Source organism: Rhineura floridana, chromosome 5 (assembly GCF_030035675.1).
Source record: "Rhineura floridana isolate rRhiFlo1 chromosome 5, rRhiFlo1.hap2, whole genome shotgun sequence".
Taxonomy (NCBI): Eukaryota; Metazoa; Chordata; class Lepidosauria; order Squamata; family Rhineuridae; genus Rhineura; species Rhineura floridana.
The window spans coordinates 55,417,543-55,444,230 of NC_084484.1; the positions used below are offsets into that span (position 1 = coordinate 55,417,543).

At 40.9% G+C, this 26,688-nt stretch overlaps 2 protein-coding genes across 7 annotated transcripts in view; one reads left to right on the forward strand and one right to left on the reverse strand.

The window, feature by feature from the left end:
- Nucleotides 1-205: 205 nt before the first annotated feature.
- On the reverse strand, nt 206-12,609 carry C5H2orf49 (chromosome 5 C2orf49 homolog). 3 transcript variants are annotated; one of them, XM_061626788.1, is made up of 5 exons: nt 12,027-12,605; nt 6,647-6,852; nt 4,958-5,124; nt 2,689-3,037; nt 206-1,595 (listed from the first exon to the last, which is right to left on the reverse strand). In XM_061626788.1, the coding sequence occupies exons 1-5, from the start codon at nt 12,070-12,072 to the stop codon at nt 1,539-1,541; spliced, it is 825 nt and encodes a 274-aa protein (XP_061482772.1). In that variant the 5' UTR covers nt 12,073-12,605; the 3' UTR covers nt 206-1,538. The 3 variants fall into 3 exon arrangements, with proteins under 3 accessions (XP_061482772.1, XP_061482774.1, XP_061482773.1); XM_061626790.1 differs by lacking the exon at nt 206-1,595 and adding an exon at nt 1,811-1,961 and having other exon boundaries at nt 12,027-12,609; XM_061626789.1 differs by lacking the exon at nt 206-1,595 and adding an exon at nt 1,811-1,964 and having other exon boundaries at nt 12,027-12,609.
- TGFBRAP1 (transforming growth factor beta receptor associated protein 1) overlaps nt 7,297-26,688 on the forward strand; it is a 36,983-nt gene continuing 17,591 nt past the window's right edge. Inside the window, exons 1-5 of one of the 4 annotated variants that reach the window (XM_061626784.1) lie at nt 7,297-7,642; nt 7,724-7,872; nt 19,146-19,847; nt 22,291-22,485; nt 24,223-24,377. In XM_061626784.1, coding sequence (XP_061482768.1) covers nt 7,779-7,872; nt 19,146-19,847; nt 22,291-22,485; nt 24,223-24,377 — 1,146 coding nt within the window. In that variant the 5' untranslated portion in view covers nt 7,297-7,642; nt 7,724-7,778. Of the gene's footprint in view, nt 7,643-7,723; nt 7,873-12,100; nt 12,824-18,497; nt 18,718-19,145; nt 19,848-22,290; nt 22,486-24,222; nt 24,378-26,688 lie in introns of those variants that run through there. The other 3 variants (XM_061626785.1, XM_061626786.1, XM_061626787.1) reach the window with 3 other exon arrangements.

The window sequence follows — 26,688 nt, forward strand, 5'->3', positions numbered from 1 at the left end:
GATTAGTCTGGCATGATTTATTATTGACAAATCCGTGATCACTGTATTATAATCAAGATGCTTAGAAATTGATTCCTTTAGAAACTGTCCTAGTAACTTCAGCAGTATCAAAGCCAGACTGACTGGTGTATAGTTTCCTGGATCCTCTTCCCCACTAATCTCTTTTGAAGATTGGGACAATATTTGCTTGAATCCTGTCCTACAGTACAGAGATGGGCCACACAATTTAAGATAACATTTTTAATAAATTTATTTAAATTAGATAAGGCTACTGAAAAAACAGCTCAGTTACAAAACACACAAAATTAGACTTCGCTGTACTAAAGTACGAAACTTGCACATGTGTTAAGGAAGAGGGAAACTCAAATACACTTCAAACACACCATTCTTTCTATTCTGAAGTGTTCAAAATCTCTGATCATGATCTAGTGGATGTTGTACAGCAAGAGTGCAGTCCTAAGCATGTCCACTCAGAAGTAAGTACTACTGAGTTCATACTCTGTGCATAGAACACGATTCTACCATTTATACCCAGCCTGGTTGGGTTTTACATCATACAAGGGAGAATCCGTGTGCTTTCAAAGAAATCTACCACATTTATTCCGATAAGAAAGAGGCAAGACCTTATTTTGTTGCTGAAAACTTCAACTGCTTAGTCTCAGTACAACTTCATCCTCATCTCTTCAAACTGCCTAAATGAGTGTTAGCTTTTCTCCAGAATTTTAGCAGGCATGTTATAGGCTGGCAAGTAAAATCATCCACAAATATACATGTATTTTATGAAAAATACTTAGGCATGTACTGTACCAAAGCACAGCATAAGTTCATGCACTACCTCTCTCTCAAATACTCTGTACACAGCCTATAACGTGTTTCCATCTGTATATCTTTAAAGACAACAGAAATTGATTTATCTTCAATTATAACAAAAACTTCAATTTGAAGCAAAGATGTTACACAGTTCAGCTTTTTCCACTATGTCTGTAAGAGGCAATAATAATAGTAATAGCAAGGCTGGAAAAGTTATCTGACCCTTGGTATTAGCATCCAAGAATTTGAAATATTTTTCTTGCTCTGCCAACAGAACAGTTTTGTGCAAAAGCCACTTAATTATCACAGGAAGTCCAGAAGAAGAAGGAAACAGTCTTCCACACCATTTAAATACACTTGAATAAGGTTTTGTATTTACTCAAAAAAATCAGTACTGTTTTACACTTGAACATGAATAGTTATAAATGCACACGGCTTTTCTCTATCAGATCATGCAAAAGCTGAACTACAGTACACTTGAGAATTCCAAAAAAGGGTTGGTAGAAAAATATTGTTCCACCAAAGCCAACAATTAAAATGGGAAGTAAATGACTCAAAGTGCAATGCAGAAAATGTTCTTAAGGTGATGGGTGAGCATACGGTGCCTGCTTTATACTGTGGAATTGTTAACATGAAGAATCCACTGCAGTCTGCAACCCTGTTCAATATGACTCATCTGTTCTGAAATGGAGGCTAAACGTTATTTACATTTCCAGTGCCTTATGAATTCATGGCCAGGTTACAGGTTTGATCTTCTTTTTGGATTCAGGAGACTTCAGACCATTCTGAGGGGGAAACAAACAACCTTAAGATTTTCTGTTCTCAAGATTGTATAATATATACAGCATGGTTACTGATGCCATCTTGTGGCTAAAATAAAAATATAGCCATAGCTAGATACATAAAAAGAAAGCAAGAACCAAAAAGACTAGCAAATTCAATTCCTAAAATGAGCATGAGAATGTTTAGATCTGTCTTGTATTTAGGCACTTGCCTGGTAGCCATTGGTGACAAGTAATTTCATGCACATGAGCGAATGGGTTGGCAAAGGAGAAATACAGCACTCCATCCATCGACAGCTCTCCCAGCACAGAAACTAAGCAAGATGCCTGAGGAGAAAAACTCTCTCTTCTGCACCTTCATTAGGAAAGCTGCTGGAAGAGGGACAGAATTTAAGGAAATTCATGGAAGGAAAATGTCCGTCCCTTCCACTCCCTGTAGTCACTTGTCTCCCCCCGCCAAAAATATATATATATAAAAAAATCTCCAAAGAGCCTGGGGCCCTAAATAATGATGGCACAGGGAGCTGCTAGGGGAGGAGGGAATCGCCCCAAATCAGGTGAAAGTCTGTCCAATTTGAGGCGATTCTCACTCCCCAAGCAGCCCCCTATGCCCTATCCCACTTTGTTCAGAAGGGCTCCCTGACCCTCTGAAGAACTTTTTTTAGGGGGCCAGGCGGCTGTAGGAAAGTTTACTACATTGTATTTTACAACCTAACAGAACTCATATTCCTGGAAAATAGGCACTGTTGAAAGTAAAAACTAAATGAAGTTTGCCATAGTCTCAAATAATCACCCTGAAATTTCAGACTGAGTCAGGGAATTATGTTACTGGTTGGCCAATATAAATACAAGAATAACGATGATGTAATTTAGGGCGCAAAACACATTACCTCTATTATACCCATCTTACAATTTCTTTTAACAATAGTAACATTGTGTTAAGGTAAATAATATGACAGTATTCCAAGAATTTGCACATAGAATCTAGAAACTCAAGCTAATAAAATGCTGTCATAACTTTTACATGTATGCTACTAGAGATGGCAACTACTTACATGTATACTTGGCTAAAGAAAACAATTGTAGAATTACTTACTGATGCATCAGATTCTTCTTTTGGAGCAGCTCTCTTTAATTTCACAACAGTAGTTCCTGTTAAAGGCACCAATGTCGGTGACTTCTGACCAGAAGCCATTTTGTTATTGATTGTAATATTGTTCTGCTTGGCTTCATCAATCCTAGATTGCACTTTAACGTCCGGTGAAAAAGAGAAGGCAGACATGCATTTACTGCTCCTACAAGTAGTACTGGTACTTTCAGCTGTTAGGAGTTTTAGACTATCAATAGCCCCATTCTCTGTCTTTCTCACTTTTATGCTTGTACTTGTCGAGCTACCATCGAACACAATGAGAGGTCGTTTCCTTAGACTTTCCATTGGAGCAATTCTGAACAAAGAAACGACAGCATATTTAGAAACAAAATACGCATTGTAACACATACAGATGAAACAGCAAAGTCATTGTAGGTTTACACTATCCTAAACACGCTACTTGGAAGCAAGTCCAACTGATTTCAGCAGAACATTTCTCCAAGTTTGTGTGGTTAGATCAGCACCTCAGTCACTGAAATATATCTAGCACAAATGGTACTGCTGCTGCTGTCCTCAGATATTCACTTATTTCATATTTAATCCACTGTAATAAGAACTAGGAAGACATATGGTTTAAAAACCCAATGATAATTGTCTGAGAAACAGAGGATGATATTCAATTAAGTCATACTCAGAGTTCACCTACTGAATTCAATTGACCTAAACTGAGCATGACTAATGCTGAATATCACTCAAATAAATTAATACAGAACATCTTTATTTCTGCTCCTTGAGTGTCACAACAATTTAGGACTTGTTCAATGCACGAGACACTGCTTCATCCCAAGTTTATGTGTGTCTTACAATTATCTACAGCAGGGATGGGAAACTTTTGGCCCTTGAGATGTTACTGGACTACAACTCACATCATCTTTTACCACTGGCCATGCTGACTGGGACTGATGGATGTTGGAGTCCAACAACATCTGGAGAGCCACAGGTTTCACATTCCTGGTCTATAGAATTTCTCCTTAACAGGAGGAACGGTCTCAGAAGTAAGACCACACATTTCAGTGGGCTTAAAGTCAGTGGGCATAGGACTGCAGACTAAATAAACTGAATCTGCTACTGGGAACCAGTCTATTATGAATACACCAGCCCAAATCTACATATGAATTATTCCCCATTTTGATTAAGAGTCATGATAAAAGTAAGACACTTAGAAAAAAAACCTTTCACTATTTCTAAAAGCAAAAACAGGATGTATTTATGACACAGGTTGCTAATAATTAGAAATAAAAAACTCAGTGAAAGTAATAAAAGCCCTCAAACCAGTACATAACTAAGCATAATTATGTTTGATTGATTTAAACTATAGTTCAATACAGGGAGCCTTTAGTTCTCTCTTTTCCTGCCAGAGCAATTCAGGTGTTATATACCTCATATACCTCATCTCTAAGTCATGGTTCAGAGGTGGACAGCATTCAGTCTTGAGCAAAGGTCCAAGAATCCAGAGAAACCTTTCCTCAACCTTTCCAGAGTTGGCCTCATTTACAAAATTTGAAGACTGGGATGACGTCCTTATTTTCTAAAGAATTTCTGTGTAAGGGTTGTTGTTTTCAGTACAAAGCCACTATCAGCTGATCATATCCCATCCTACAGGTGACCAGACCCATCTGCCCCTTTGGTTGATTGACAAGCAATGCAAAGCTGATTGGCAATCAGCTCCTTTCTGAGAAGAGATGTAACAATTGGGGAGGTAAAACTGGTTTGCAAAACATAAATAAATGTGGTATGCCAGCCACATTTAATTAATTAGACTCCTCATTAGCAACTAGATACTCAGTTCCGCATGAGACCCACTGAAAAGTACTTCCTAGCTCTTTGTCTACTTTGTTCTTACTCCGCATTTGTCAGAGTGCTGGCTTTCTACTGATTTTTTAAAAGATAATATTATCCATGTCACTCAGAAAGCACTAATACATAGAAAAAATAACACTGTTATACTTATAGAGCAAGGAGAAATGAGTTAAATAAACATGGATTCCCTTTGCAAATGGAAACAGGCCAGAGCTCAATAGCAGAGCACATGCTTTGCATGCAAATGGCTTAATCCCTGGCAATCCCAGGCAGGGCTGGGAGAGCCAGTGCCAGTCAACGTAGACGTAGATAATATTGAGCTAAAAGGACCAATGGCATCACTAGGTATAAGACTATTTCTAAGATTTCTGAAGGATGTGAGAGAAAATTCAAAAATTAAGTAAAAGAGAATTACCTTTTGACATCATGTTTCAACACTTGCTGGCCTCTTTTCTTTTCCATCACTTTTCCCCATCTAGTTTTTGGTAACTCGCGCTGAGGCAATGGTATGACATGCTGAACATAAAGATCAGTAAGGCCATCTTTATTGATCTTCACTTCATCTTCAACTGGGATATTCTTCTGTTGGAAAGTAATAAAAGCTGTGTTATCATGACTACAAATGTTATCTGTATAATGAATGCACATAATAAAACATTACATCACTAATAACAAACCACTAATCTTCATTAAAACAGGTGGAAATGCATAAATTTGCTATACCCACTTTGGGTTGCACAATTCACCTCACTCACTTCAGGAACAAAGCGAGTCGGGTGGGGACAGATGATCTCCCTCTGCCTGAAGACTGTGTGTGCTCTGTCTGTACAGGATGGGTAAACCTGTGGCCCTCCACATGTTCTTGGACTCCACCTCCCATCAATTCTAACCAGCTTAGCCAATGGTCAGGGAAGAAGGGCGCTCGAGTCCAGTAGCAACCAGAGGCCTAGTTTCTTCATTTCTGTATGGCAGCCACACACAGAAAATAACATTTGGAGTATTATAGTTACCAGATTCAGACTACTACCCTAACCCACTTATTCGGAAGTAGGTCTGCCAGTTTTTCTTGTATAGGCCCTGCTGCTGTGCCTTTAACAACGGCTCAACATACAGAAATTTGGCAGATTTTTTTTTTCATAGCATGAAGATGAAATAAAGAGTTCAACCTGCTTAATTTCTTAACGTTATGCTGCTGTTAAAAACACGGATGGCCAACAAAAGGGAGCACTCCAATAAACACACAGCTGTGTGGGCATGTAACATCAGTTTCTTTTTGGGGATTGGGGGAATCTTCATGATTTGGATTAAAGAACACTTTCATATCAACAAAGATGTTATTGATGAACAACAAAGGCAAACTAAGGGTTGCTTCACACAATGTTTTTCTAAAAATGTAAAATATGAGTGCAACAGTCACATCCTGTACAGGTTTCTCTGTCAGGGAGCCACCATGCTGTACTGGAAAAAAAAAACTTTCCCTGCTTTTAGGTTGTGTGTGTATAATATACATGTACATGCAGTTTGTATTGTATTTTTATGTGTTTTAGACTCTCATAAACCAACTTGTGATGGCACTGTACCCTGAAAGGTGGATTAGAAATATTTTACATAATAAATGAATGAATACATAAATATCTGTCAGGGACCCTGTATAACGCCTGAATGATCGTGAGAAATTTTGCTAGAAGGGTCCCGGGGACATCTAGGGTTTCCAGTTTCTCTCACTTTTTTTTTTAACTGGACTCTGCTGTTGCACTTTTAGCAACAGCTTTATCAGCAGAGATTGCTTATCTCCACAGTGCGAGAGAGGAAGGGCATTCCCTTTAGATTTTTGCAGAGCCAACTGATGCTAAAGGCACAGGAGTAGGCCAGGCCGGTTTCCTTCAGGTCAGCTGGCAACCGGAGATCCGTCCTAGCCCGGCCGTGACGTGTCATTAAGAAAATAGAGTTTCAGCCTCTGAGTAGTAAAGGCCGAGACCTGAAACCAAGACCGGCTTGGCCTCAGGTGGATCCCTGTAACAGTTCAGGGAGCCCCTTGCACCGCCTTTTATAGCACAGCGCACGCCAGCGAACGATCCTGTTGCACGCCCACTTGTTCCGCTACCTGCTCCAGGGTAAGCAGTAAGAACTCCTGCGACAGCAGCTCCGGGTGCAGCAAGAGATCGGAGCCCACTCGCGCGCCGCCCCCTTCCCCCACAGAGCGCTCTCGGGCTCCGAACGCCGCCATCTTTCCGAACTCGAATATGATTGGCTGCCTGAGCATTCCTTCTTGTGCTAAACTGAGAGCGGTTTCCCGCTTGCTCACAATTTCTGCGCCAACGAGGGAAGAGAAGAGAGTTGAGAAAATGGAGAAGAGAGTTGAGAAAATGGAGAAGAGAGCATCACGTTGCCAGTATTAGGAACTTCTGGGTTCAATTTGGAAACCTTAAAAAAAAAAAGACAAAACAATACACAAGATAGCCGAAAACACAGGGAATTCCTATACTTTCTCATCCAGGTCTTATTTCACATGGAAAATGTGATACATCTTTTTGTTTATCAGTTTAAATTCCAGCGCAAATACATATTGTGGTGGTGGAGCTACTGTCCAGTGTTGTTTTACTCTTGTAGAAGGTTGGAGGTCAGACAGAGGCATACAACAGGTTCCTTGGTGTTATTCTCATGTTGCAGATTAGGGGACAGGCTGAGAAGGGTCTTACAAACAATCTTGCAATGCAGACCAGTATTATGCGCCTACTTGCAGAATGAGCTGAGACTGAGAGAGTAGTATACAGTAACCCTGCAATGTTGTACATCATTGTGATCTCCACCTTATGAAGGCTGGGAATTGTGCTGAAAGAGAGGCTTATGACGTCCCTACAACGCGATTCACGCAGGTTTGAGATGGGGTTGAGAGTTGAGCCTGGTTTGAGTTTCCGGTCAAACATGATACGTATGCAAAGCCCTTCAGGTTGCAGCAAGGGTTAAGTCTCGTTAAATTCCCCCAAAAGTCAAATGTAGCACTCACTTGCATGGAGAAACCTGAGTTTCATACAGATTCACTATTTCCCACCCAAAATAAGACCCAAGTTAGAAAGAGGATGGATTCCTGTCTTCGGTGGTAAGTTTTGCTATGGGGTGGGTGACTGTTGCCCAAAGGTAAGAACAGCTGAATAATATATTTTCTCCATTGTTTTTTTAGGCCATCTCACTTCCTGGGGGGACGGGAAGGCTACTGAAACGAGGCGAGACTGTGTATGCCATTCTACCTTTTTCTTCCTATCTCTATGAGGAAAGGGAGAGATCCTGAATATGCGCACAAAGCTGACGGAAAAGGAGGCGGAGACAGAGGTAAAACAACATCCGGGTTAGGTTACGAATGAGTATTTGAGAAAACTTTAAAGCGTCTAGTATTCTTAATCAGAAGACTTCGTTTTTATTATTTTTCATTATATGTTTCTATTCCCTTTTGAATTTAACACATTGAATCTTATTATGCATCTTTTATAAGGGTTGATTTCTATGTACGCTTGATTTGCTGAGATTAAGGGAGGTTATTCACGCTAATTGTCTTGAGGCTAACCAGAACGTATGATTGTTTTATAACTGTTTAAAATTGCCTTCTAAAATTGTTAATGTGAACTTCCAATACAAGTAAGGAGGGGGAGTTGACTATAGTTATGCCACATGCCCAGCAAAAATTAAGTCAAGTCTATCTATCTATCTATCTATCTATCTATCTATCTATCTATCTATCATTTGATTTATATCCTGTCCTTCCTCCAGCAGGAGCCCAGGGCGGCAAACAAGAGCACTAAAAACAATTTAAAACCTCATAAAAACAGACTTTAAAATACATTAAAACAAAACATCTTTAAAAACATTTTTTTTAAAAAGCTTCCAAGACATCTTTTTTAAAAAGTTTAAAAACATATTGTAAAAAAAAAAAAAGGTTTAAAAACATCTTTAAAAACATACTGTTATCTTCCCTTCCCCAGCCAGGAAAATGTGTGATGTTTTATTTTACAATGCAGCCCTATGCATATGTACTTTGAGTAAATTATACTGCGTTCAGAGGGCTTATTCCCAGATAAGCGTGCACCAGATTGTAGATTTAGGCTATAATCCAAATCCCCTTTGTACCAGGCTGGGGAGGGGGTGGAATGGGTAGAGGTGACCCTCTTCAAAGCCCTGCTGGCTCAGAGGTCCCTTTTCCACCTGCCGAATGGGTGATGGAAGTACCGCTAGCAACCCTTGGTCCCAAAACTGGCTATTTTGAGGAGGGGGTTCAGCTGGCTGGGAATCCGCTGGATTCTAAAGAGGCTCCATTGCTGTCACTTTTTGCATCAGACACAATTCGTTATTGATTGCTGTGTTAGCAATACCCTTGAACAGTGATTTGCCTGCCCCCTTCTGCCCCAGTCAGTGTGAGCAACAGAGATGTGGGTATGGTGGTGGCTCTGCTGCTTTGTCATGTCCTGCTGCTGCCTGGCCAGGGTTTGGATTGTTTTGTTGGTTATCTGTACCTGTAGAAGGCATAGAAAGTCTGTCAGAAGATGTTACCATCAAAAACTATATACTGCTGCTATAATGAATATGACAGTACATGACTTAAGTTTTTAACACAAGAGTGGATACGAGACTGTGCTACTTTGGCATTAATGTTTGAAGGATGAAGCTCTGAACGCACGCCATTAGGAAGAACCTCTGAGCTGAATAATGTTAGAAATGACTATATTTTTTTAATAGCATGCATATCCATTTTAGTAATGTAATAGCTACTTCAGGATTTGCTTTCTGAAATAACTGAGTCACATATTTGATTATCCTTACTTTCTTAACAAATATATTTAACAGTGTAAGCACCTTGGAACCTATATTTGAGTAGACATATATAGGAGTGCACGGTTAGGCTGCAGCCCTGTACATCATTACTTGGGAGTAAGTTCCATTCAACACAATGGGATTTACTACTGAATAGGCATGTACAAGATCACACTGTTAATATTTAAATTGTTAGATAATAATAGTGATTGATTGCACTAGCTCTGTCCTTGCAATGACCAGTATTTTTATTTGGTGTGCTCCTGATGGCCCCTGTTGCTCTTTGTAGGTTTCCTGTTCACGCATGCTTCTCCTGCTTGGTGTTGCCAACTCCCAACCGTTCTTTGACTTGGGTGACTAAAAAAAAATGTGTACAGATAATTGTGCATATACATGTTTTTGTCTAAGTGCAACAGCATGGGAGTGGGACAAGTGGTCTAAATGGGTGGCATGTTGATATGTTTGTGTATTAAGAAAACAAGCATTGTTGGCTCAGCTTTTACTCAGCCCTTGGGCAACAAAGGGGTCCTGTCTCTGAATAGCGGTAGCTCCACCTTTCCTCCTTACTGATGTTGCTACCAACTTGCTTGCTCTGTTCTTCTGGGCACAATCTCTACTACTAAACAGAAGGAAAATGGGCAACTGTTTCAAATATATGGACTGGCCCTTTATTTGTGTGTATTGTAAGTTGTTTTTAAATGACCGAAATATTGAGAGACTTGCAAATATGTTCTGTTGTTGAAAACCATGAATGTTTCACTTCTTTCAATGCAGTTTATTTCCAGATAAATAGGCATAGAATTTCAGCCTTACTGTATTAGACAATGATACTATGTTTATTTATTTATTGTATTTGTATACCGCCCCATAGCCGAAGCTCTCTGGGTGGTTTACAGCAACTAAAAACATCAAAAACAAAATGTTATTTGTGTAAAGAGCATACTCTATATATGAGAGTCTAGGATGGTTATATATAGGACTAATTGTGTACAGGTCTGATTTGGTCTATCCTTCAGAGGGCTTGGAGAGTTCGTAGCTGCAACCACAGGGTACAAGAGTACTTGATGCATCACCACAAAGAAAATAATTAATCTAGAAACTTGCCATACTGGTTATAAATGTTTGACTCTGCTTTCTGATGTTGCCTAATCCAGTTAAACTGGAGTAGCTGGAGTTAGCTGGAGGGGAATTGGCATAACACATTTGGTATTGTAGCTGGTAGAGAATCTCAGTGAAATTTGCTGCTTGACTAGGCAGTTGCCTGATAAAGTTTGCGTTGTTTTCTTGTTTTTTTCACTTCCTGATAGCTCTTGGGTCCTTGTCCTCATAGATAATTTTAATAAAATAAAAATTAACAAAAAAATACCATTAACATTTCATCAGAAAAATACTACAACTGAAAAACTATTATACAATACTTAGTATTTCTTGGCATACTACTTCGTATATTTAAATATTGTTCCAGCATAACAAAAGTATTATTTGGCCCTTGTAACTGCTATTTAAGTTTTACCATAATTGTCACAGTCTGGACTTCTTTCATTTCATTTCCCTATTGCTATTATACCACCACCATGCAATCATGAAAATATAGCCTGCCAACTTAGGATAGCACTTTGTGCATCTGATGCAGTGGGATCTAGTCCACAAAAGTTTGTCATAAGAAGTCTGTTACTCTTTAAGGGAGTGGTGTAGAACCTGCAACCTGAGGGCCACAAAGTCCTCTCATATAGCTAGCAAGTAGGGAAGAAATGGTGGAAAGAATGGAAGAAAAAATTGAAAAGGGGTGCCCTGCCCCAAGCACTCTCCCCCATTCAACATATCTACTTTAAAATGCCACAATACTTTTCAAAAAAATTCAGTTGGTCGTAACAGCCTGGTCGTTTTAATCATTCTTTCAGGATGTAGGATCCAACCCACCCAAATGAATTACTATGGCCATTCCAAAAGAGACTTGTCAAGATGCTTTTTATTGAGAAGACTGCAGGGTCAGGGAGCAGGATCCAAACCTATCTCAGTGCGTTCCACTGGCCATTCTTATGAGCAATACTTTTTTGCATAGCCATTTTTGGATGGTCCCTAAAATCCACTGTGTAAGTAGCCAGTCATTCTGGGTTTAATGCATTTCAAAGGCCATGCTGACAGCTAATGTATTCCAATGGCAATATGGAAGGAACAACAGTATTTCAGTGACCATTCTGTGTTCTTAATCTGTCTTCAGTTAGAAACCTAAATAAGGATAGCAGGATTCATAGCGTTTTGGGTTTTTTTTGGCCTCTATTATTTCTTAGCACATGGCTCAGCTCTTATGGTCAAAACGAGTTCCTAGACTGATCGCATTAAATTAATGTTATGAGTAAGTCCCACTGATTTCAGTGAAGCTTCCTCTTAAATCACTGAGCACTGCAGCCTAAAAATGTTCACTCAGAGAAAAATCTCAATGCAGTGGGATTTACTCCCATTTAGCTGCATAGGACTATAGTTTAACAGCTCAATCCTATACATGTCTACTCAAAAGAAAGTCTCCAAATAAAAGTTCAATGAAGCCTGTTCCCAGGTAAGTGTGTATAAGATTGCAGGCTAAGACTGCAATCCCCTGCGCACTTCTTTTACGCAATCTTAAACTTTATTGGTAAATGCCCTACTGAGTTTTCTATAAGTCCCTAGGAAGGCGCCCTTACCTGAGAACAGGCCCCATTGAACACACGCTGCGGTGTAGGTATGCATCAGGATCCGGCTGCCTTCATACCACAGACTGCAAGCCAAGGCGCGCTTTGGAACAGCGCTCTCATACTCCCCTTGTTAGCCCTTCCCCATTATCGCTGCTTTCTGGAATCCTATGGGAGGAGGCCCCATTGAACTCCGTGGGATCTCCCTGAGGCTGAAAAATCCCCTGGCGCTTACCTGGGAGTAAGTCCCATTGACTCCACTGGGGAGGCATGCCTAGGATTGCGCTGTTGTTTTTAAAACGCCCTTTCCCTGTCTTTACTTCGGCCTGTCAGTCAACGGGAGGAGTTTTGTCTGTCAGCAGGCCTTGTGACCGGAAGGGCCGGGGAGCCGCCCCCGGAGGAAGAATCAGCTGCGGTGGCTCGCAACGGTGGCGGGATCGCCGCTGACACTACCGGGGCCTGGAGCCGGTGGAAGAGCCTGGGCTGGCTGGTCTTGGCTGGAGCCGGGCAGAGTGAAGGGAACGAGGGAGAGGCCTCGGCTCTGACAGACTCGGTAAAAGGGGGGTTAGGCGCTGCCTCTTCCACCTTCTCCCCTACACTCGTCCAGTTCTCCCTCCCCACTTCCTATCATCTCCCAACGACCCGGCTTGGTCCAGTCAGCATCCTGCTGTTGCGTTTTACCCAGCCCAGAGCCTGCAGCCCCCCCTCCGGGTGGGCGTGGTGTCCTGGGTGCAGGTGCTGCCAACCTAGCCTTGCGTTTTTTGCCTTCGTTGCTGCCGCTAACAAAGCACAGGTCCCATTTGTTATCTGTAAGTATAGCTGAAGAATGGAGCATATTGAGGTTCCTTTAATTGGGGGGGGCGCTGAGGGAAAAGAAGGAGGACTGCGGGGGGGGGTTGGGCTGCAGCAGTCAAAGCTCCTCCCTGGCTCTTTGTAAGAATGGTGCAGACAGAGACACCAGATAACCTGTTTCCTTCACCATTAGGCTCTTCCTGTGTGGAACAGGGAAGCTTTATATTACCAGCCCAAAGTTCTCACTGAGGTGCAAGCTGAACCACTTCAAGCTGTATTTGGGGGGCTTGCTTGACTGGTTGCAATTTTTCAAAATAATGGTAGTAATATCTTCTACTTTTAAAAGAAAATGTCAAGGAGAAGTGACTCAGCCCACACACAGGCTCCTTGTCTCACTTTTAGGGAGAAAGAGAATGACACCCAGCAAAGGTTTGCAGTAGTGCTGTGTTCTTGGAAATGCTGGCCATAGGCTAGTTTTGGAAAGTCAAGCTGTCCACTAGAGATCTGAAGGTCTGGAAAAAACTGGAAAAATTTAGGAAAAAACGTTTCCCCCCTTTTTCCTTAGAAGACTTTTTTCTTTTCTTCACCATCTTGCCCCCCATTTTTCTGTCCCCCCCCCCTTGGCCTTCACATCTCTACTATCCGCAGGTCGGGTGATTCAAAACTCTTCATAACCCTTATAAGCAGCAACATTCTGAATCTTTAAAAGATTACCTACTGGGGTTCCGTGGTGTGTCATATTCAAGTTTTAATAGAGCAGTCACATGTAATCTCTAAAGGAAAGTGCTGTAGATTCATTCTGGTTGACAAGAATTCTGACTGGAGGAATGAATATGTTGTATTTCACAACTGCAGATTGACTACTGTGTCGTTAGAATGTGTGTGTTGTATTAGTCAGTTGTGGGTTGACATGGTTGAATTTGCCATTTTCTTTATTCTGTGAACTCAAGATCAGATTAGTCAGCCCTAATATAAAGGTAAAGGTGTCCCTGCACTTATACTGCGAGTCGTTTCCGACTCTTAGGGTGATGTCTTGCGACGTTTACTAGGCAGACCGTATATATGGGGTGGTTTTGCCAGTTCCTTCCCTGGCCTTTCTTTACCCCCCAGCGTATGCCGGGTACTCATTTTACCGACCATGGATGGGTGGAAGGCTGAGTGGACCTCGACCCCTTTTACCGGAGATTCGACTTCCTCCTTCCGTTAGAATTGAACTCCGGCCGTGAGCAGAGCTTCGGCTACGTTACCGCCGCTTACCACTCTGCGCCACGGAGGGTCTTAGCCCTAATATACATTATCATTATTTATTAGCTTTATATATCATCTACTCTATATGTATTACAAATAAAACCATAAATTCAAAGTTTTAGAAGACATAATATACATATTTACAAATAATTTACTAAAATGACAAAACCCCACATTATCCAAAAGTAAAAGAGAGCCTTCATATAGCAATAGCAACCCTCAAACAGAATTAAGACTTCTGGCTAAGAGAGAGATGATAAATTCTATCACACTAATACTATATTATTATTGCTTTCATTTACAGTGCCTTGCAAAACCTCTGACCAATGCTCTCATATTACTGAATTACAAATGGTACATTGTAATTTCGTTCTGTATGATATTTTATTTTGAAACACTGAAACTCAAAATCAATTATTGTAAGGTGACATTGGTTTTATGTTGGGAAATGTTTGAAAGATAAAAAACTGAAACATGTTCTTTGCATAAGTATTCATCTCCTACACATTAATATTTGGTAGAGCCACCTTTTGCTGCGATAACAGCTTTAAGTCTATTGGGGTAGGTATATACCAGCTTTGCACGCTGTTGGAGGGATTTTGGCCCATTCTTCTTGGCAGATTTGCTCCAGGTCATTGAGGTTGGTTGAACTTCGCTTGTGGACCTCAATTTTCAAAGAGCGCCACAGATTCTCAATGGGATTGAGATCAGGACTTTGACTGGGCCACTGTAGAACATTCACCTTTTTGTTCTTAAGCCACTCCAAAGTTGCTTAGGATCATTGTCCTGCTGAAAAGTGAATTTCCTCCAAAGCTTCATTTTTTTGAGTTGGACTGAAGCAGGTTCTCTTGCAGTATTTCCCTGTATTTTGCTCCAACCATTCTTCCTTTGATTTTAACAAGATGCCCAGTGCCTGCTGATGAGAAACATCCCCACAGTGTGATGCTGCCACCACCATACTTCACTGTAGGGATAATGTGTCTTGAGGCATGGGCAGCATTAGGTTTGCACCACACATAATGCTTTGAGTTTTGCCCCAAAAGCGCTCTCTTAGTCTCATCTGACCACAAAACCTTTTTTGGCTGGGACACTCTCATTCTTTCTAGCAAACTCAGAACTTGCTTTCAGATGGTCCTTTTTGAGTAACAGCTTCTTTATTGCCACCCTCCCATGCGGGCCAGTGTTATGCAGAGCTCTTGATATGGTTGACTGGTGCATCATTACTCCACTCCCAGCCACTGAACTCTGTGGCTCCTTCAAAGTGATTGTTGGCTTCTCACAAGTCTCCTTCTTGTTTGAGCACTAGGTTTTGAGGGGCAGCCTTTTCTTGGCAGTGGCTGGATGGTGTGATGCAGCTTCCACTTCCTGATTATTGATCCAGCTGTGCTCGCTGGGATATCCAAACACTTGGATATTAATTTGTACCCATTTCCTAATCTAAGCATTTGTATTACGTTATCTCACTTCTTTAGAATGCTCTTTGGTCTTCATTTTCCTTCAGATCCACAGCCTGACCAATGATTCCTGTTCTCCCAGGCATTTTTAAACAGCATTTGAATAGTATGTGTTTTAACTTGCCTATCGGTTTTTATTGGTTTTAATTTGGTATGGTTTAAATTTGTATACTTCTTTTTAATGTTTTTAATTGTTGTAAACTGCCCAGAGAGCATCGGCTATGAAGCAGTATATAAATGCAATAAATAAATAATAAATAAATACAGAACGAAATTACAATGTACCATTTGTAATTCAGTAATATGAGAGCATTGATCAGGAGTCTGATTACTTGTGCAAAGCACTGTATTTATTTATTAAATTTATATCCTGCCCTTCCTCCCAGAAGGAGCCCAGGGTAGCTTTTTTATCTACTTTATTCTTGCCACACTTAATACATTGTTAAATAGCTGTAAAGTGCAATTAGATGAACACTGGCAAGTGTCTATCATAGTTGGCAAAACATAAGAAAGTAAGAGGAGCCCTGCTGGATGAGAGCAGAGATCTATCTAGTCCATCGCCTTGTTTCCTACAGTGGCCAACAAGATTCTTCCAGAAAGATCAGAATCAAGCTGACAACAGCCTTCCCCAGCAAATTAGGCATAGACGTCTTAAAGCCACTACTTTTATCAAGGGTAGGGAACCCTTTTCAGCCAGAGGGCTGCTTTCCTTCGTTGGCAACCTACCAGTGGCTGGCTGGGCCAGATGCAAAAGTAGGTGGAGCAGCAGATACAATTCTTGTGTGCTGTAGAGAGGTTACATTCCAGCCACGCACAAGACAGATGTTTCTACACCCATGCATCTCTTCATTGTTCACTGAAGCAGCACACCTACTCATCTCTCCATTCAGGCAAGCAAGAGGCATTATCACAGTTCAAGAACGCATTCCTGCCAGGCAAAAGCACTCAAGAGGGCAAAGCAGGGTCAGTGAGGGATATGGTGTGAGTATAAGGGACATGGTCTGGAGTGGGACATAACGTGAGGGCCAGATCAAGAGGTGGAGGACCACATTTGGCCTCCGGGCCTGACACTTCCCACATCTATCTTATATCATCCATCCTTTGTATAGCGGGGTAAATGTGCATCAGTGGGTGTGATGGAAGGGGAATGTGTTACAATTCTCTTGCATAGTGCAGTAGTTCCCAACCTAGGGGTTGCAAAGGAATGCCAGTGGGATCTCAAAGAGCCAAGAGAAGAATTATTTATTAATTTAAAAAATAATGGCTGGCCTGTGCACCATCAACTGTGCATGCAACTTCTTCTGCCTCCCCTTCCTTCCAGCCGGCACAGTCAGTTCCCTCCACACAGGGAGCTGAGCAGCACAGCACTCCAATGAGTGCATCAAGACAAGGGGCCAGCTGGGCTTATTTAAGCTCCAGGTCCCCCCTCTTTTATCAGTGGCAGTGAGAGATCAATTGAGCTGACTGGCTCTGGCTGTAGAGAGAGAGGGACCTGGGACGGAGCCGCCTGCCAAAAAAGTAATGGGACAGAATTCCTGGCACATCCCCCCCCCCCAAACACACACCTGGGCACTCATTAAAAAGTCACTATATAATTAACGTACAGCACAATGTATGCATATCTACTCAGAAGTAAGTCTCTTCATATTTAATGGGACTTACTCCCAGGTAAATCAAATTGCAGTAATCAGACCAGACCAAGATTCTGTTGAAGCTCTAAAGCTGTATTACTACTTTTGGTGGAACATGGGGCTTTATAGTACAAAGATGCATCATTCTGGGTAAAGGAAGTAAAAATTTATGTCTATAATACAAAGACAGGCTGCAATCCTAACCAGGTCTACTCAGACATACTTCTGTAGAATTCAGTGGAGCAACAGCTATATGAAGTAGGTTAGACTGAGAGTTAGTGGCTAGTAAGTAAGCAAAAAAAACAGACAGGTAAAGTAAGTTTTAAAAACATGTAATTGCACATGCTCAGTGTATTTTTGTTGCTGTTTATCAAGCCTTTGGGTATGTTTTTATACAGTTATATATATTCATATGAGATATATTTTTAAATATGCTAAAATATGTTAAGTTACCCAAATTTTGTTGTTTATACTCTTAATTTGAGTTCTTTGCATGGTTTAGGGTTAGCATTGGGGAAGAGCAGCGCTCTTGTGCCTTTAACAGTTGTGTGGCAGGCAGAAATTAAACAAATTAAATTAAGCCTTTTCTAGTATGGAAATACAATTATGAGGAAAGCTTCACCTGTTGACATTCTGTCTGTTAGACATTTTATTATTATTGCCATATGGAGCTTCCTGAGCTGAGTGCTGAAGAGGAGGCATCATTGTATACAGGTGGAAGACTTAAAACCAGAGTCCAAATGCTCTGGCATCAGCCAGGCTCTGTTTACCGCTCTGGGTGGTTTACCTTTATCTCCTTCCTTTCATTTTTTTCAAAATCTGTTAAAAGCTGTTTATATTGCTATAACCTACCCTGGGACCTTCTGGTGAAGGGCGGGTTATAAATATCATCATCATACTTGTTTTTGTGATGAATAAAAGTGACTTTATTTAACACTTCATTATGTATTTTTTTCAATTAACAGAGACTAAAATTACAATGTGGGGGTTGCAGATTTTTTTGAAGTTACAAACTACTCATAAAGGTTGGGAACCACTGTACTAGTGTTTTGAGACCTGTGCTAGAAGATGTCAGGTTACATACCACACTGTCTCTTTTGAGCCACTTGCAGTGAGCAGTTAATCCAAAAAGCTTTCCTAGCCCTCATGATGGCTTCCAGAATCCTGAAAATAGGATAGTGGTACTATCTAGTAGTTTAAAGAACATGATACTAGAAGATCAAGAAGCTGACATCTGTCTTGCTTTCAACTTGAAAGATTTTGAGGGACCGGTTATGTTGATCTCTCAATTTTATGAGAGAGTTAAAGTACTTTCAACATAGAGAGGAGTTTACTGAAGCTGTCTCGTCTGTAGCTGTGTGTATAGGTATTGTGAAAACAGACAACTTACTATTGGTAAAGTTGTAAAAAGATAAGAGGGGAAGCCTTAGCTACATGTGTGGACATGGTCAGAGGGCATATGATGCAGCCACATTGCTGAAGCGAAGCAGATTTGGGTCTGGTCAGTGTCTGGATGAAGGAGTGTCTGGAAACACCATGGATGCTGCTTTAAGTTCTAGAATGGAAAAGAGACATGATGTAAGTACTACATTTTAAAGAACAGAAAATAAGTAAGTGTGCATACATCCTTCTAGCTAGCTTTAGAGCAGTGCTGTCTTGGATAAATCCACATGATGCATGCCCAGTAGCATAACTGAGGTCCTTTTTCTTTCTGTTGCTCCCTTTCCCCCCTTGACCACTGTCAGATGCTTGAGCTGATGAAGTTATGGACAGCAGATTTTGAGCAAAAACTGTATTAGTGTTCTTGCCTTATATTAGCTTCACGCTAGCCATGTACTAAGACCAGCTAACAGATACACCACTTCTAGTGTTGTGTTGGGAAGGGCAACTATTTGTAGGAACTGTTAATGGAATAAAGATCTGGACTGATTAATCTGAAATGTCCTGTTTGTTCTCTCTGTTGCTTGGGTGTGAAAAAAAAATAAGCCTTTCTTTTTACATGGCAGGACATCCGGAAAGCGTGATGAGTGTCAAGGCCTTCAAGCTTGTCCCTGCAGTTGAGCGGGAAATGCTAATGGGTGATAAAGCTCGAATCAATATTGAATGCATTGAGTGCTGTGGAAAGAACCTGTATATTGGAACTAATGACGGTTCCATCTATTACTTCCTTTTGGAAGAAAAGAACTCACCAGCTGAAAAAATGTCTTTTTCTGTCACCAAGCAGCTGCATAAATACCTGAGTTTTCGGAAGGCTGTGGGAGAGCTGAAAGCAGCTTCAGCACTTAACAGACTTCTGGTGCTTTGTGACAATACCATAACATTGATGAACATGGTGAATTTAGAACCCATCCCCACAGGGGCTCGAATCAAGGGAGCTGTGACATTCACTTTGAATGAGAATCCTGTGAGTGGGGACCCATTCTGTGTTGAGGTTTGTATTGTTTCCGTCAAACGGAGGACCATCCAGCTCTTCTTGGTATATGAGGACCGAGTCCAGATTGTGAAGGAGCTCCTCACTTCTGAGCAGCCCTGCGCTGTGGCTGTAGATGGCCACTATTTATGCCTCGCTCTCACCACCCAGTACATTATTCTGAATTATGATACTGGAGTCTCCCAAGATCTGTTTCCTTACTCTAGTGAAGAGAGACGACCAATTGTGAAAAGAATAGGCAGGCAAGAGTTCCTGCTGGCTGGACCTGGAGGACTAGGTAAGGCTGCAGTGCTAATTGCATCCCATTTGAAGGATTTTTGCCTTGTCTGCCATCAAAGGTTGTTTTGTTACCCAAGATTGGTCAAATCATGATCCAATCAGATTTGTTCCTTAGTGTAATACTTAAGGAAATCTTTATCTAGTACCAATACCTTGACATCCTATTTCTGTGTAATCGGCTAGGGCTTCACAGCAGGAGAGCACAGAGACAACACAGAAGTAAGGAAATAAAACTATAAGTTCACAGAATATTGTGGACACTGGACTGGAGTGTTATCATTTAAAGATGTCGAGGGCAATATCCAGGAATGCCTGTGACACTTGGGCAACCATATCCCATGTAACAGTTGCAATAGCAATGGATGCACTACACTATCGGGGAAAGGTTGCATCCTGCCAGTACGGTATTTTCTAACTTGAGAAAATACTACAAAAAAATTCTTGAGGGAGATGTGCTGCTTATTGCACTAAAAGCTAATGGCAATTGCTGATTAATCTTACATAAATCAGTTTGCTTTTTTAAAAGTAACATACTTGAAAACATGTATGAGTTGTCTAATCTTAGAAATTAGGATCGGACTGTAAAGAAGCGGTAACTGGTGGTTAGGAATGCCTACGTTTATTGGAGTCAATGGGCATAGGTGTGCCTCACTCACTGTAAGATCAGTCTGTCAGTGGTACTCCATTAAAATTGAATTCTGATTGGCTTTTGGAATTTCAGATGCCTCTATACCGCTTACTTGACTTGTCCCATGCAGAGCTTAAAATGTGAACAGAATTGTGCCAGGGCCTTCCTGCTGTAAGAAATAGTCCTCAAACTAAATAGGCCAGTGCTAGAATCTATGGTGCTGTTTCTAAATTCAGAAAGCATTCTCTTGAGGAATTGTGGCCTCCTTGCTTAATACAGTTACTCATTTTTAAATGTCCTGCAATGTTTTCTGATGTACTCGAATTCCTTTTGCAGGGTACAGAAATAATGTTGTCTTTGTAAAACTGCTATTCATAAGCAAACATATCAATTCCTAGGTGGGAAAACAGCCTCATTTAAGTATACAGAGGCTTGCTGGATTTTTGTAAAATAAAAATACAAATAAGATCTCCAGCTTTCCCTGAGATAAGAGGAATGACACATTGTGTAAATAGGCTTGTTAAAGGTGAGAGTCCACTTGCTTGTATTAATACATGGAGCCTTCTGTTCTTAGGATGATGGCAGCTAGGTGTTCATTCATGGGGGAAACATCTGTGAGCTGCTGTTAGGCATAATAGCTAATAGCAATCCTAACCCCCAGATCTGTATGCTGGTGAACAAGAGCTTTGCCAGCAGAGGGGCATGCCTGCTGCCGATGAGCCACTATGGCTGTGGATAGCTTAGTAGGTATAGATCTACCAGCGGTGGTTCTTTTTGCTGGAAATAGCTGGCCCTGAAATAGCACTCCGGTAGTGGAGCAGAAGCAGCCTTGGATTGCTGGATCCATGGCTTCTTTGTGTGTGATTCTGGGACTCTGAAAAACAGACACCCCATGCCAACAGAATGCTCCACTAGATGGTCTGATCAGTCAAGACAATCTGTAGGGTGTTGTTTGATTCCAGCACATTCTGTATGAGGTTTTGATGAGTCTTTTTACAGCCTCTCTCTCCAAATGTTGTGCTGTGTAGCTTAGTTTTTTACCCCTTCTTCTTTACCTTGTTAACACCACTAATTTTGAAATTGATAGCTGTTTTCAGTTTGCTATTCTTGCTCCTCCACCCTCAATATCCAGGTAGCAAATGAAAAAAAATGCCTTTAATTAATTGGTGGAGGGATGACTAGCAAAGAACAAGATTTAGGAACTGAAAGATCTGCCACTGCTCAGTCTGTATGCTCCTAGCATTACATTAGATGGAACTAGAAACTTTAAGGCTGCAACCCTAAGCACACTTTCTAGTGGTTTAAGTTTACGGCACATTACCACACTTCCAAACAGATATGCTTAGGATTGTTCTGCATGATGCCTTTTGCTTCTGTTATCTGGTCAAGGACAGAACTTAGCTGATGATCAAAGGGAAATATAATGTAATTTTCTTTCTAACAATAAGAACAAAGGGCAGTTGAAGCACAGAAATGGTGTCAATATATTGTATTTGATTCACTCAAAAGATTGTTGGATCTATCCTTTTATTTATTTCTAAAACTTGTGTGTGTGAGTAATGAGATATCCTATACTGGTTAATATTTTTAAAAATTTGTAGCTTTTTCTTCTAACAATTAATGGTGGGTTTTGCTTAGTTAATGTGCAAGGTATCTTAATGCTTGAGAGAAACTTCTTCAAAACTTGTGAAAAGGCACTTTCATCAAGGCTTTGCATTAGGTAACTTTATATGAAAAACTGTTAGAAAGCTGGGCAATTAGCTGGTTGTCTGATCGAACTTCTAATTCTTTTTCTTCCTTTATAAACTGGCAGGTATGTTTGCAACTGTTGATGGCATTTCCCAGCGTGCTCCTGTTCACTGGTCAGAAAATGTGATTGCTGCTGCCCTCTGCTTTCCTTATGTAGTTGCTCTGGATGAAGAGTTCATTACGGTGCATAGTATGCTGGACCAGCAGCAAAAACAAACACTATCCTTTAAGGATGGTCATATCCTACAGGACTTTGAAGGTACTGTTGGTTAATCTTGTACTCCCCCCCTCCCCGTTAATTACTTTGGAGAAGATCTAAGTCTCTTTCATTTATAATCTTGAGAAATGCAGAAGGTGGGGACTTGCCAAGAACTCACTGCCAGGCTGCTTTCCCTAAGCCAGGGATGAGGAACCTGTGGCCCTCCAGATGTTTTTGGACTCTCATCAGCCCCAACCAGCACTGTCAGTGGTCAGGGATGATGGGAGTTGTAGTCCAGCAACAATCTAGTTCCTCATCCTTGTCCTAAGGATTTCTCCTTCAAACATTAGGTATGATATTACATACCTTGGATCAACACTGTTGTTCAGTGTGTGCATAGCAGGAAACATGCCACAATAACCTAAATAATGGAATATTTTTGCTGTGTACTTTCAGGACTGACCATACTCTTAAGGCAAGCGCAGGGAATCTTTGTCTCTCCAGATGTTGCTGGACTACAACTCCCATCATCCTTGGTCATTGGTCACACTGGCTGTGGTTGATGAGAACTGGAATCTGACAACACCTGAAAGACCACAGGTTCCTCACCCCTGCTCTTAAGGAATGGTCATTCCCTTGAGCTAAGGAAACCCACACACTGAATGTAATGGATTATATGAATGTGGATATTTTACAGTGCATGAAATGGTTATTTAAATAGCTGATTCATTCAGAAGGGAACACTGCCTGTAATAAGAACAGGAGCATAGTGTGAGGTGGTGCTGCATGTGTAGCACTGTTAGAGCTCTTCGTGCAAGTGTTGCTTTGAGCTGCATTTTATGTGGAAAGGCAACTGACACATTCTACAAATAATCACCAGACACCAGCAAAACTAAACTGATGTCAAGTTTCATTTCTTCATTTTAAAATGGAGGGAAAATGTGCTTGTAGAACCATCGGCAACAGTGTGTGTATATATGTATATATGATTTTTTTGTTTTTAAGATATTTTAAAGATGTTTTGCTTTACTTTTTTTGAAAGTGGTTTTAGTGTTTTACCACTTGCCATTCTGGGCTCCTGCTCCTCCTCCTGCTCCTCCTCCTCCTCCTCCTTATTATTATTATTATTATTATTATTATTATTATTATTATTATTATTATTAATAATAATAATAATAATAATTGTCATTATTATCATTGTCATCATCATCAGACTTTGTGAATGCCTGCTAGCTCTTGTATCCTAAATATATATTCCTTCACTAAAATGGTAGCAAAGATAATTCATTGCAATGATAACTAGGTGCTGCCTTCCTGCTTTTTAGTAAATGTTCATTATCTGGCACGTTGCTGTGTTTATATTGTACTGAATTTGCAAAGATGTATTTCCTCTTGGGCAGAGCCTTTCATGCTATAGTCAACCAGTGTAATATACACTAGGGTAAATTGTGATGGTGTACCTTACCCTTATTCCAAACTCTGTTCAGGAGTGAGGCTACTGCTGGCTGGGCAGTCCTGAAGCTTGCCCCGGGGGGAAACTAGCCTTTAAAATACAATTTGAGTTTCACCATCCTTTTTGCCCATGTAACTTCTGCTGGGTTGCTAGGTCACATGGCTGAGCTGAACAGAGTTTGGAATGGGGTAAGTTTCCCCTGCCGCATCTTGCCTCCACCACTCCCCCTGGGATTTATCCTGGCGTCAACTGAGCTGGGATGGAGGACTTATGCTGGCATATCTCAAACCTTTGCTATGGTGTAAAATGTAAATTGCATATCTTGTTTCCATTGTTTTATGCAGGCAAAGTAATTGTGGCTACCACCAAAGGGGTATACATCTTGGTCCCACTACCTCTGGAAAGACAGATCCAGGATCTTTTGGCCAGCCACAGAGTTGAAGAAGCATTAATCTTAGCAAAGGGAGCCCGAAGAAATATTCCAAAAGAGAAATTTCAGGTCTGTTGGTATTTTTGAATACATCTAGTCACATGAAGGTAGCTGACTCACAAACAAGCTGTGAAAAATTGAAACCTTACTTTGAAATAACTGGTAACTGGAGCCTTTTACATGCTGGTATCACAAGAGAGATACCATTCTTAGAGCTTGTTCCAGGATGCACTCTGAGTTAAATTATGAGCTATTAGGAGTCTGCAGAGCTAAATTAGATTAGGTATATTGAGAGTTTGGGTCCCCAGATGTTGGTGGACTACAGTGCCCATCATTCCTGAGCTGGCTGGGGCTGATGGGGGTTGTAGTCCAACAACATCTTGGGACCCAAAGGTTGGGAAAGGCTGATCTAAATGTTTCTTCTGGAAGCAGGTTCCATTTACTTCAACATACCTTGCTTCTAGATGGGAATGCTAACTGAGCAAATACAAGAGGTGGTGATAAGCATTTATAGAATGTAATTTTATAAATTTACATTCCTATACAATATCGATACTCCTCAGCATTATTATCCCTTTATTGCAGCTCTGAGGCTGAGAGTGTACCAACCTGCCTGAGACCATCTAGTGAGTTTATGCCTGTGGCATTTATAAGCATTAGACTAGGACCTGGGAGATCAGGGTGCAAATTCCCACTCAACCATGAAACTCAGTTGCCACCTTTCAGCCTAACCTACCTCACTGGGTTGTTGTGATGATAAAAAGGAGGAAGGGGGAGAAGCTTGTAAGCCACCTTGAGCTCCTTGAAGGAAAGGTGGGAAATAAATAAATAAATAAAATCTCCAGATTTTCCTTATTGCTTATTCTCTCAGCTTTTATGCTACACCACCTCTCTGTAATAGTTTGTGTTGTTGGGAGTTTTCTTCCTTGGATTCAGGCTCACTGTACAAACCTTTCCCGACCCAACAGTTCTTCAAGTCTGCCTAAGTGTAAGGTGCTTGGTGGTCTTTTTCCCCCTCTGTCTTTTGCCTTCAAATCATACCTGCCTTGAACACTTTTCACATGGATAATCGCCTTTTATCAATGCTTATTTAATGTCCATGGTTTGGTTTCGCTTGTAGTTTTGCATTGCCTAAGGCCAGGTATGTTTAATTAAATTATAATAATTTAGAAAGACAAAATAAACATAAGATTCTTTTCAGCATAGAAAATTATTACATTAGCCATAATTCAGGCCTCTTGTTACATCTTCTCTCAACTTGGGCTGGCACTAACCTTCATGTGTTTTTGTATATTTATTGTTGTTGCTGTTATATGTATCCTATCCTTCTTCCAGGGAGGAAAAGGCAGTGTATGTGATTCTTCACAGACACTTGCTCACTCTTACACTCTTTTTTGCTTATAACAGTCTTGTGAGGTAGGTTAGGTTGAGAGAGTACGATTGGCCCAAAGTCATGCAGTGAGCTTCCTGGCTGAGTGGGGGCTGGAACCTGGGTCTCTCCAGTCCCAGCTCACCAGTCTATTCATTATATCACACCCATCCTCTTCCTGGAGTTGAGGGCTTGAGTTTTGAACTTTTCCTTTCTCATGCTGAATTTGCACACTTGCATCCTATCAAATTTAACATAGAGTTGAAGAGGTGGTGGTAGACCTGGGGTACAGAATGAACTAGTCAAGTTTAGCTTCTGCTCAGATTAGTGAAAGGAATGAACAGTTAAAAATAGATGCACTTCTGAAGTTTTAAAACATTTTATCCTGATTCAAAGCATTTTGCTTGTAAAATGTGTTCTATGTCCACATAATGTCTGCTTCAAGTATGAAAAACTTATGGAAAGCCTTTCCATGTAGGAGACAGCATGCACTCCAGCTGTAAAAGTATTAGACTTACATATACATGCATTTTATAGCATGCTGAGAAGCTGCATCTAATTGCTGCTTTCAGACACATGTACACACTGCAAAAATGTGGAATATGTGCATGTACATACACTTTACATATGTTCTTATGCTGTTCCCACATGGAATGCTCAGTTCTGTATGACTCAGCTCTGAATTAACTTCAAAGTGCCCTTAGTATCTCAGCTCAGAAATAGCTTGAGTTATCTGGAATAGTTTCTCTTGTCCTCGTTTTTCTATGTTGCACCTGGCATCATTTTTGCTGTCCACTGAGGTCTAGCTGGGGGGCTGATAGCTAGATAACTATGCTTTGTAGACTCAGGATGGCCTTCCGGCCTCAACCAACTCTCTGATTCTCCATATAGTGTAAAGCTGGACAAAATGTGTGCAGTTATGACCTGCAGATCAAGTCTGATTTTGGCATATTCCTCATTACAGTACAATACTAGTGTATGAGCCACTCCATAAATCAGACATGGGAAATC